At 39.7% G+C, this 12581-nt stretch overlaps 1 protein-coding gene across 2 annotated transcripts in view; it reads left to right on the forward strand.

Moving 5' to 3' along the window:
* Positions 1 to 12581, forward strand: part of FNDC3B (fibronectin type III domain containing 3B) — a 320442-nt gene that overhangs the window by 65183 nt on the left and 242678 nt on the right. For both annotated transcript variants that reach the window (XM_019735100.2, XM_019735095.2), the window contains exon 2: positions 2361 to 2499. In XM_019735100.2, coding sequence (XP_019590659.2) covers positions 2389 to 2499 — 111 coding nt within the window. In that variant the 5' untranslated portion in view covers positions 2361 to 2388. The remainder of the gene's footprint in view (positions 1 to 2360; positions 2500 to 12581) is intronic.

Genomic DNA, 12581 nt, shown 5'->3' on the forward strand with positions numbered 1-12581 from the left:
CCTGAATTATGTACCAGGTCACAGTTATCTCCTCCTACCCAATACCTGTGGTTCCCCCTTCCGCACCAAGAAACAATGAGAAGTTGGAACAAAATAGCATTGTGAAGTCAATTTGAATCTCAAACCCCAATATTGACAACTTTAGTTATCTGGGTTGGACCGTGTGGAGCCTAAATAGCTTCCTCTCAAAGCAGGTTCTGACTAAGGACCTCCATCCCACCCCCTCCCCTACCCCCAAACTTGTATCATTTCCTGTCCTCTGGGGTAATGGAAGGACCTAGAGGCTGAAAGGATCTAGGGGCAGGCCTTGAAATCAGTTTACTCCTGCTGCTTTATTGAGTGAAAAAAGGGAGAGCAGGTTCCATCCATCTTTGCTTATTTGTGAGCTACCAGGACTGTCCCACGTAGATGAGGGCTCTGGCACTCACTACGTAGCAGGGGAGAAGGGAGAGGGGACAGAACCATAATCCGCACCATAACCTCACCAGCAAGTGCCTTGGAGCTCTTCCTGGGGAGGAGTGAGGAAACAGTGGACGTGAGCATGGAGTGTCTGGACCCGCACACCCCTAATGTAAACTACTGCCCTGTGTGTTCAGCCTACACTTTTGAAGCAACATTAAATACGACATTGTACTTAAGCGGAAACAAGCCTTTGTAATTTCATCAGTCTGAGGAAAAGTGGCTATTCTTTCCTCATGCACTAGTAGGATGCAGCAGATTAGAAATAAAGTTGAAATGGACATCAGTACTCCATCATTTGACCTACTGTAAACCAAAGTGATGCTATGACAGTGTCACTGGAATCGTCTGGGTTTTATTGTGGAAGAATCAGTTTCCTACATCAGGATAAACTTGGGCTTTGGGTTTTGTAATTTTATTTGCCTAGGAACTGAGTAATTGCCTCATAAAACAGCATGATGGTACTATTAACACTGAATTATAAGACCTGTTATTATAGAACGTGCTTTCCTAGTTGGGAAAAGACTTCGTTGTTTGGTGCTTAAAATAATTAGTTTCTCCAAATGGGGTTATAATAAATAGTGTAAAATTTTACCTATTCAGAATAAAAAAGTTTACAATCTCTTGGGTGGCTTTTATGCATCATTTCGTACTTCCATGCAAGGAGTTTCTCTTCAGTGGGATTGGGGGTGGAAGGTATATTGAATCAGAATGGAGGTGGTTACAAATGAGAAGAAATATTTTCTTTCGATCACACTTGAGAGAGACACATTTGAGACAGTCATGAAAGGATTTGCCCCCTTGTTTTGCCTGATTTAGATATTGAGTATTAAAGGTTCATTGACCAAATACCCTTGAATTTGAAATTTTGGGGGACTTACTAGGAATGATAAAAAAATCTAACTGAATTAAGTGGCAATTGGTTTTTGAACTGACTTAAAAAATTGTGTGTGTATATTTATTTATTGTTTTTCTATCCATGCTATTAAAACTTTATGTGCTAAAAATTTTAGACATAAGTGAAGGATATGTAAATATTATACTTCTGAAAGAATAAGTTAAATGATTTTAAATAGGAATTGATTGTTATTTTCCTGCGGTTGTATTCAAAAACTAGATATTGGTGACCAAGTACTATTACGGAACAAAAGTGGGCTTTGTGTTGTTTTGAATACTTGTATGAAAATCATTTATTGTGTGGAAACAATGGAATCTACCTTTCAGCCCTACTCTGCACAAGGGTCCATAGGGGCCATGTGTACTCTCTGAAATACAGGGAAGCTCAAGAAGTGCACAAGTAATAAAGATGTAAATATACAACAGTTAAATTCCATCCAAGAAAATCGTGGGAGAGAGATAATTAGAACATGATTAATTACCAAATGAATGGCAAGGTCAGAAATTGCAACAATTCAAGTATAGGTAGTTAACTTTTATTTACTTCCTTGGATTAACGGCTTATTTTGATCCTAATAAAAGAGAACAACTGCTTTTACAGGTCATTCTCTTTGACTTTTATTTTCTGTAATTACTTTAAGGGTGATACCACCAGTTTTTGTTTGACACTTTACTTTCTCAAAATTATTATCTTGTTTATCCTCAGAAAGGTCCCTGGGGAAGGGTAGTTACTATTCTTCATATATTTTTAAAATTTGTAACTAAATGACAAAGTCCAGGCATGGGAGGTTGGGTTTGCATGGCTTCTTGGAGCCTCAAGTCTGTGATCTCCTAGTTGAGGCTCTTCTTTGTGCTTTAACCCTCCTCGGGCCTGACGCAGTGATACAACAGTGTGATAGAAGAATCTGAATTTCAGCTGATCTCAAGACGGAGCATTTAAAGTATTGTTATAGGCGATTTTGTGGTCCTGAGTTCTTGTTTTAAAAATGGTGTTTCTTTTGCAGGGAGCCAATTGAGGGAAGTTCTCCATGAATGTACGTCACAATGATGATGACCGACCAAATCCCTCTGGAATTGCCACCACTGCTGAACGGAGAGGTAGCCATGATGCCTCACTTGGTGAATGGAGATGCAGCTCAGCAGGTTGGTGCGGTCAGAGGGAAACTGAGGGCAAATTGTCTAAGGGGAAAACACGAACCCAGGAATTGTTTTATTTTGAGAATCAAAGATCTGTGGTTCGGATCATTAGTAGTTCTAGAGGTCAGTGTTTTTGTTTTAGCATTACTATGTGTTTTTTTTAAATATCAGAAATTGTGGTTTTTGAACACAGCAAATCTTACCTCATCCAGTTAGTGTTCTTAAAGCATCACGAAAGTCTCATTTTTTGAAATGAGTCATTATGAAAATATGTACAAGTCTTTGGAATAAAATGTTTGCTCATGTCATATATTGTGCTTGACTGGTTTGCCTGGTTGGCCAGAGCAGGACACTGAGAGGGTGAGTCAGGTTGTGATCGCACACGGGGTGACTGACCTTGGTCAGATGGCACTGGTCCCTGTGAACCCACCCTGGCTCCTGGAGCAGCCCTTCCAAATGCAGAGCCTGTGGTTACTTCACATTACAGAATAGACAAGTTATTTGTGAACTCATTCATGTAGCATTTGGGAAACATTTTAAACAGTAAGCAAAACTTTTAAAAATTACTAGAGACTGAAGTATTATCTCGGACAACATTAATTTTTTTGTTTTTATTGACTACGAAAACTGGATTTGCTCAGTCTTTAAATAAATGTCATTTTTGTATTTGTGCAATTCTTTAGAAGCATAAAAATAAAAGTCTTTGTCTTATAAAAAGTAGAATTGGAAACAATTGCTTAAAAAATATTTACCCAAAACACATGAATACTTCAAATAAGTCACTCAGCCATTTTGGTGGCATCAGGACCTTGCTCCCCACCCCCAATCTATCATAGTATCTATCATAGTACAGTAATACTTTGTATTTACCTCTATGGGATCATTTTACTGCTCAATAATTTATTTCTATTACTTTCTCCTGCATTAGACTGTAAACCTTGTAAGAACAAAGAACATTAATAGGTGCTCAATACATGTTTGTCAGTTGAATAAATTTCATCCCTCTAACAACTGATGCACTGATCTCCCTTCCTGACTCCTCAGCCTCTCTCTCTGCCGGATCGTTTCTACCAACATACTGTAGTGTCTTTTATCTTAAACACGTAAACAGCTACAGCTCTCCCCTACCCAACAAAACAAAATCCCCTCCCTTGACTTCACGTCCCCTTCCAGTTACCACCTCACATCTCTACTCCCCTTTGCATCAGAAGTCCCAGATAGAGTCTCTGCTTCCTTACCTCCCTTGCTCTTCAACGCCAGAGTCTTCATTTGTATTTTCTCACCTTTCTATTCCCGTCCGTCAGCAAGTCCTGTTGGCTTTATCTCAGGAACATTTGCTGAAACCATACTTTGCCATGTCCATTTCCTTTCCACTACCACTGCTGGACTCTAGGCCCACACCTCTCACCTCTGGTGGGATGGCCCCACCAGAACGCCTACCCTGTAACTACCACACAGCAGTCTTCTGAATGATCTTCTAAAAATATACTTTGCGTCATGTCACTGCCCCGCTTAAAGCTGTCCTGTTACACCTAGAATAAAATCCAAGTGCGGTACCAGGCCTGTCAGCCTTACATGTTTAGTGCTTGCCTCTCTTCATCATTCTTCCACTGTGGGTTCCAGCCACTCATGGGAAGGTCACAAAGTATGGATAATTTCAAGATGCAGCGTTTGGTCTCCTTTCCCTTCACTAATTAAAAGGATAATAAAAGACAAGGTATTCCAAATTGTGACTAAACATGGAAAGCATCCTAGCTCTCGCATATGTAGTCACCTGATTCCTGTTTGCATATGTTCGCAGGAGACCTGAGCCCCCATCCATATTATTGTGCATTGTTTTAATGTTTTGATGATTTCTTCCTCATTTCTGTAATTCATTTTGCACAGAATAGCTTTTTATAGATTATGAGCCAGCATACAGAGCCCTTAGTTACAGAATTTTCCAATTTTCTGTTCAGAAGTAAACTTCTTTGTTCCTAGAAATGACTGAAAAGACTGGACCTCCTCAGAAGGCCACGTGGCATTCCCCGATCCTGTATGCCCACCTCAAGTCTAAATAGAAGCCGCTTAATTTTGTTTTATAAAATAGCATTTTCATTTCATCTGGGAATTTTTCTGTAAAGCCAAGAAAGGGACAAATCTATTAATTTATCTGTTTTATAAACAGTCAAATATCAAGCTTTCTCAAACTAGAGTACACTTAACTCTAAAAAGAAAAATCTCACTGGAAGGAAATGTTTGTCTTTCTAATTAATAAATACCAGGGGTGCCAAAAAACATGTATACACATGACCTGTATTCGTCTTTTGTTATTGGTATGTATTAAGTATTACAACTTTAATACAATTTTTTCTTTTCTTAAAATGTGTATACATTTTTTTGGCACCCTCTGTATGTTTGTGCTAGAAACATTAATATTTATAGGTTATGTGGGCCAAGCTATTGATTGGCATCGACCCTAAATTTCCCTTAATGGGACACAGTTGTTAAGTGGGCAGAGTGGGTTTGAAACGACCCTCTCACAGACCAATCCAAGGCTTGTCATGCCTTGATGTTGCCTGTGGTGTCATGGGTTTAGCCTAGGTAGTGGCCTATGTGCCTGACAGTTTTCTTCATTTTTCTGCCCGCAGAGTTCCCATCCTGTGTCTCTCTTATTCTCTCAAGCCTCTGCTCTTTCCTTTTGGCCTAGTTAAGTGTGATAATGTTCTCGAGGACGGTGTGGAAATGGGGCTAAGGCACAAAGGGGAGACAGACCCAGGGAGCAAGTAAAACCAAAATGATGGGAAAATGCCATCATTTTTCCAGGAGGTAGAGGAAAGAGGGGAGGGATGGGGGTGACCCAAAAGCTCAAGCACCAAAAGTAAGGACCCAGGGACCCAGAAATCTGGGGCTGCGTGAGTTTAGAGTGCTTGCCTGTAGCACCTGTTGGTTTGCTTTTAGGCGCCTGTGATGTGGTGCTCAGGGGTTCTGTGTTAAAGGATTTAGGACACAGGGACATGTCAAAGAACATTACCCATACTGATGTTTTCTGAGGCTTTTCTCCTGCTAGTCCTCTGAGGCAACACTTTTCCCCCTTTACAAGGACCTGTGGGAGGCACAGGGTTGAATGACTTCAGTGACGAAGATTGCAGGCATTGTCCCGCAGGCCCTTGGGGGCTGACATTTTAAGGGAGGCAGCACTTGTGCCACCTCTCAAAATACAGTGTTGTAAAGAGCCGCCCACTGGCTGCAGAGCGCTGCCTCTCCACTTCTGTGAGGAGCTTACCTTGTATGTGTTTACAGTATTCTTAATACTTTGCAGCTGTGTTGAGTACATTCTAAACATTTCTATACATGCAAAAGAACCACCACAGTTATGAGAAAGCTCTTCTGTCCCCACAGCCGCTCTCCTCCTGATTTCTGTCCTGATGGTTTCTGGATTTAATTTGTATGAGTTCTTGGCAAGATTCTCTGCTCTGTTCTGGCTCTCCATATAAGAGACACTGTTAATTTTCATTATCTGAAGTCATGTTAAGTTTGAAACCTTGGTTTGTCATTTTATATAGGTAGCAGGAAAAGGATGATTCTTAAAGTGAAAAGCCATCCTCATTATAAATGAAGATTAAAAAACAAAATTGCCACCTACTTAATGAACAAGAGCAGCAGTAACAATGTAGACAGAAGCAACTTAACAGCTTCACTTATTTAACAGATATAATCTACATGCTATGTAATTCCCTTAGTAAAATAAAAGTATACAAGTCGATGGAATTTACTATATGCACAGAATGGTGCAACCATGACTACAGTTAATTTTAGATACTCTGTAGCAGTCACTTTCCATTCTCTTCTCCCCCGTCCCCTCCCCCACCCCTCCCCCCCGCCCCCCGCCCATTCTTAGGCAACCACTAATAAGTTTTCTGTCTCTGTAGGTAATTTCCCCATTTTGGACATTTATGTAAATGAAATCATGCAATATGTGGTCTTTTATTTCTGGCTTCTTTCACTTAGCATGATGTTTTCAAGGTTCATGTTATAGCATGTATCAGTACTGCATGCCAAATTTATTGCCAAATAACATTCCATGGTATGGATATACCACATTTTATTTATCCATTCATGAGTTGATGGACATTTGGGTTGTTTCCAGTCTTTGGCTATTATGAATAATGCTTCTGTGAACATTTATATGCAAAGTTTCACATGGATACATGTTTTCATTTCTCTTGGATATATACTTACTGTAGGAGTGAAATTAAACAGCTTTATTTTGAACCATTGTTTTTTAATAAAATACCTCTGCTTCTCTAACTATAATTTCTTCCACTCTCAATAGGTAACATAGCTAACTAAATAAAGTTTGCTCCCCTTTGTATGCCTAACTGCATACTATTTGAGTTACAAAAATCAGGTTTTGACCTGAGGTTTTGTGTGTGGCACTAACCTTCATGAGGGTGGTATGGCACGTTATATTCTTATCTTCTCAGTGACTCTTCTCAGGATGTACTCATTAGGGGCCAGTGTGGTGGGGATTGAGTGAGATGCGTCTTTGTCCTGGCTCGCACTTAGCACATCTTAGAGGGCACCTAGCAAATGTCTTGTTGATCATATTGCTTACTTCTTTTAAGCTTACAGAACATTAATTGCTAATGAGTGTTCTTAATGCTTCTTCTTTAGGAAGCAGAGCTTCTTAAATGTAAACAGAAAATTTGTCTCTCCTGCCAGCTCAGGCGAGCATGTTAACAAGCTTGCCCTGGAAGTTGGGAGGTGACAGTTGCCTGAGCCATGTCCAGTTCTTTTGACTTTGCCGATTCCTGTTGATCAGCATTTAGCGTGTCATTTTACTGAGAGTGAGTTTTTTTCCCTTCCTTTTGTTACTTCTTTTTGAAACCCTTTGTTTCTCCTAGACAGAATAGACAGCCAGAGTTGTCCTGGAGCATTCCTTTGAGTACACTTTTCCAGACAGCACATTAAACATATTAAAACTTTCCACGTTCAGATGGGACTCGTCATCGGCATGTCTTTTACATCAGCTGTGGTTCTCCTACTAATCCAGTGACCTTTTCTGTTCTGGTTGATATCTTCTTAATAACTTTCCCCCTGACAGCTCCCTTCTTGTATTTAGTAGCTCAAATCCTCTCACCACACAGGTTTACTCTTTAAATATACTGATAGCCACTGTGGCTGAGGGCGAGGGGGGGGGGGGGGGGAGGATGGGCCCCAGAAAGAGGTTTACCATCAGTATGGAGTAGAAAAATAAACAGTTCTTGGGAAGTTTGTCCCAGGAAAAAGACGTGTATTCAAATGAGAATGGGACTGGCAGTTAAAATAGAGGCTGTAGCTATCATTGCTGAATAATGTTATATAACAGCTCCTTGTATGATAGAATCCTATTGAGAAGCTGGGGCTCGGTTTGAAAGTTGAAAGACTTAGGCTGGTCATGTGTTTGGGTTTGGAAAACCAAGTAGGGGAAGCTCAGTGTTGGGTCAGACTCTTCATCGTCAAGGTGTATGAGAAATGCACATCCCATGCAGATGTTTAGAAAAAATTATTATTGCAAACTGCCTTCTGCATATTGTTGCTCTCTTTTTCTTCGAGATTTGGGGTAGAAAGGAAGAGTGAGAGGGTAGGATTTATGACTGAATTAAGGAGTGACTGAATAATAGATCTGTTCATTTTAGGAAGCATTTATTAAATGTCTTCTATGCCAGTATTGTATAGGTGCTGGCAACAAAGATAACTGCTCTTGCCCTAAAGGAATGAGGATCCTATTTGGGGAACAAAATGTGGTTTAAATCCCCACCTCTCCCATCTGTGGTGCCTGCATTGGGGAACGGGACTGTGTGCTGGGCACACAGAGGATGGATGGGGATAGGTGGGCAGGAGAACAGACCAGACTAGGAACGTGTCTGGCGAGGCTGAGCCTGCACAGAGATCTCACTTGAAGTGAGGTCTAGGGCTCCTATGAAAGCTTTGCATATAATGTACTCAGTTTCTGTTTTATGAACTGAGAAAGCTCTTTAGGGATAGCGGAGAGCTAGGGTTAGCGGCACCCCAAACAAACTACATTCTATGACTTCTTTTCTGGAACCTTTGCTATTCAGTGTTCTTGTTAGTCAGTCTGTCCTCTGATGCATCCAGTCTGGGGTCCACCTGTGGCCCCTTAATGTCTGTTCCTCAGAATCATGGAATCTGCAGAGGTACAAGGGTGGAAATGGTGAGCACCCCTCAACCAGACTCACTTCCCAGCAGCACCGGCAGCCGACCCTGCTTCTCAGGGCCTCCTTTTAACTCTCAGTAAGGGTGTGAGTGTATCCAGGTCTGTGGTCTCATTTCACAATCCTTTCTGCCTTAGGTTTGCCAATTCTGCTCACTACAAACGATTCCGAAAAGGCATAGCCTATGTATAATCTCAGTCTCATAAAGGAAAATGTTGATGCCATATTATCAGAGGGTGTTATATGTGGCACCCACAGTAATTACGACATATGACATATAATTATGACAGCTCTGAGCTGTCTAGGTTGAGAGACAGTTTAGAATTTAATTAGCCAAAGACAATAATAATAAGATACAACATGTAGTCAGTATCCTTCAAATGGTAGAAACTGAGCTGCCTTCAAAACAGGAGAGGATTAAGGAAAAACACTGGCGTGGCAGGTTGCACCGCAAAATAATGGCAATTTTAAACTCTATGGTGGTTTACCATTATGGTTGTTTTCAGCTTAGTGCACTGTTCACCTGGGTGCATTGTAAACTCTGGGAGAGCAGGGAAGGTGTCATGTTCACGCTGCGCCTGTCAGTCCTTCAGAATGGATGAAGGATGCATGAAATGAACAAATTCAAATGCGTCTGAACTTGAGAACTGTCTACTTGTTGTATTTCATAAGGCATCTTTTTTAACCTTTATAGTTAAAAAAATAAATTAGGTGCCAATTTTTACAAATTGGAAGACTTACATAAAATCCTGGATCTTTCTGTCTTATCAGAAAAACCCGGAAGACCTGATAACACTGGGCTGGTCTTCCCACTTGCCACAGTTGACCCGCGAAAAGTAACAGCTGCCCACCTTGGGTGGAGAATGTCATCCTCAGTCCGCACTCTGTCCTCGTCACTCAGTTTTCCACTTTGTCTGGGCTCCAGTGTCATCTGAGTTTGGAACTTGGAAAATTGTTAATTTTTTCACCTTTAGATAGCGTCTTGCGCTCACGTGTATTGTGTTCTACATATAACAAAGATGTTTAAGATTTTTCTGGCACACTCATTGTGTACCACACTGATGAAATGATTTTTCTCCTGTTAGTTTTCTGCTTTATGATTTGTAAAATGAACTAGTGTGGATCTGGTCCACATGGCTTTGCAGAAGGGTGTCAGTTAATATGTCTTACAAGTTAGGACTCATGTATTGTTTTTTTTGGCGTCTGCTTTTCAGTGAGCAATATTTGAGTCCCCAAACAGTGCCACATTGAGGACCCAACCAAAGCATAGGAAGGGCAGAAGAAACAACCAGGCGCCTTGGTTTTACTGTTTATAGACTAGTTAGGGTATATTAAACACAGATGCAAGGTATCTGTGTTCCAAAGGCAGAAATGCAAATACTTATGTTTATAATCTTTTTTAAAGTTTCCAAGCATTGAGTCTTCTAAGTACTTATTGAAATAATTTTTAAAAGTAATCTTTTCCTGGTGTTACCTGGATGAGGCATTTTTATTTAAATCATTTCTGTATTAATTTTCTCTTTGAATAAAATTAAATTTGGTAGATTTCTAATCTCTAATTTTTATTTTTTTGTTGTTTAAAATGTGTATTTGTCATGTTGAATGTGATGTGACAGCCATTGACGTATCTCATAATGCAGTAAAAATATACATACACACACACAGGAAGAAAAAAATGGGACATTTTGTCCACTCAGAATGTATTAAGACATACAAGATGGGACAATTAAGTTTATGAACTCATCCTAAAAAAAAGTGTTACATACCTCATTGCTGAATATCACTACTGTCACCTTCGAAGCACTCCCCTTGGGAAGCTATGCACCAATGCCAGCGCCTAGTCCACCCTTCAAAGCAATTTTGGAACTCTTTTTCTGGAATGGCCATCAGAGCTGTTGTCATATTACCCTTGATGTCCTGAATCTCATCAAAATGTCTTCCGTTCAATATTTCCTTTATCTTTGGGTAAAGAAAGAAATCATTGGGGGCCAGATCAGGTGAGTAGGGAGGGTGTTCCAATACAGTTATTTGTTCACTGGCTAAAAACTCCCTCACAGACAGTGCCGTGTGAGCTGGTGCATTGTCGCGATGCAAGAGCCATGAATTGTTGGTGAGAAGTTCAGGTCATCTAACTTTTTCACGCAGCCTTTTCAGCACTTACAAATAGTAAACTTGGCTAACTGTTTGTTCAGTTGGTACAAATTCATAATGAATAATCCCTCTGATATAAAAAAAGGTTAGCAACATCGTTGCACCGAGTTTGTGAACCTAATGGTCAGGCCTTATATGTTTGCACATAATTGTTTTCAGGTAGGTAGGCTCTTCTCCTTTTTGTTCAAATGATTGACTTAAAAATATGACTATATAAATTATATACATTATACTCCAAACATGTCAATAGTGACTAAACTGCATTCAATTAATAACATTAATTTCTTAAGTTCTAGATGCAGTTGGAAAAAAGTAAACAGCCTCCTTAGGAGCCAGTTGTTGAAGGGCCACAGTATTGTATCTAGGATTTGGGTTTAGCTACTTCCAGATTAGTTTCTTTATTTAAATTGGGATTGGCCAGAGTTCGGTGCCTCTTAGTAATTTTTTGGCCAGCTCTACTGTTAAAACAAATTGAAGCTGGACCATGTTGGGCCTCCAGAAGAAAGAGAATTCATGTGTCACTTTCGTGTTCATGCCTACACTGGTTCTGCCTCGCAGCCCTGGGCTTTTTCCTTAACAGGTGACCATCAGATCAGATCATTGCTGAGAGGGAATGTGTTTTATGGGTAGCAGGTGTGTTTAGCACGATCATTAAACAGAATAATTGACCCTTCCTCTCCTGGATCCACTCTTGATTGCCCATTCCTTGCTCCTTGTAGTATAGTAGGTGTGCATTTGGAAAAAAATGGATAGTCGACATTTAGAAAATTACAAGGGTTTTTGCTTTGCAAATAATTGGGCCATCAAGTGGAGACAGCAGACAGCCAGAGATCTAGTTCTGGGGGCAGGTTGACTAGAATTTATATCAGTAAACCTGTCATTAGGGTTCCATTCCTATTATTTTAAAAAAATGGCCATCAATTTTTGTGAGTCACACTTTAGTTTTGGAGAGAAATAGATGTGTGCTATTATCCAATTATGTTGCATGACTTTCAATTTTTAGGAGGGGTCATTAAAATGTTCTTATGTTTTCTAAGTAGTTAGAAAAATTCAGCACTGAAACATGTTACAGAAAGAAATTCTTTGGCCTTTATGTTGGGGTCATTAAAATGTTCTTATGTTTTCTAAGTAGTTAGAAAAATTCAGCACTGAAACATGTCTCAGAAAGAAATTCTTTGGCCTTTATGTTGGAATGTTGAGTTGTCATTGTAGTTCATGGGAGAGAAACCACAACGCACCGAAACATGTGTTTGGGTTAAGTGATGTTGTTTGGTAAATTGGCCAGAGTTATGCAGCTCATTCATATTTTCTGATTTCACCATTTAAATTTTTGTTTTTGCATTGACAGAATGGGTCTATTTAAGACACATCTTAATTCTCATCACCTTGGCAAAAAGGCCATATAAAAAGTACCCTTGTAGAATGGCTGTTGCTTTATAATTTATTTGATGACTGTAGTTATGACTGAAAATAAGTGTATAATGTAAAATACTAATATAATATGAATTTCAAAGGAATGGCATCCATATTTTTCTTTTAATGATTGCAGTTGGAAATCAGACCTTAGGTTTATATACTCGTAAACCCTGTCTGTGAATAATACCTGTTTCAAAGACCTTGGGAATCATTTGAGGATGGAGTTGGGTGATAGAGGACATTATCCTTTAATAGATTGACATTCACATCCATTTTACTTCTGAGAGGATCTGTTTTCTCATTTTTAAAGAGGTTTACCTGATG

The sequence above is a fragment of the Rhinolophus sinicus genome, linkage group LG01 (genome assembly GCF_036562045.2).
Source record: "Rhinolophus sinicus isolate RSC01 linkage group LG01, ASM3656204v1, whole genome shotgun sequence".
NCBI lineage: Eukaryota > Metazoa > Chordata > Mammalia > Chiroptera > Rhinolophidae > Rhinolophus > Rhinolophus sinicus.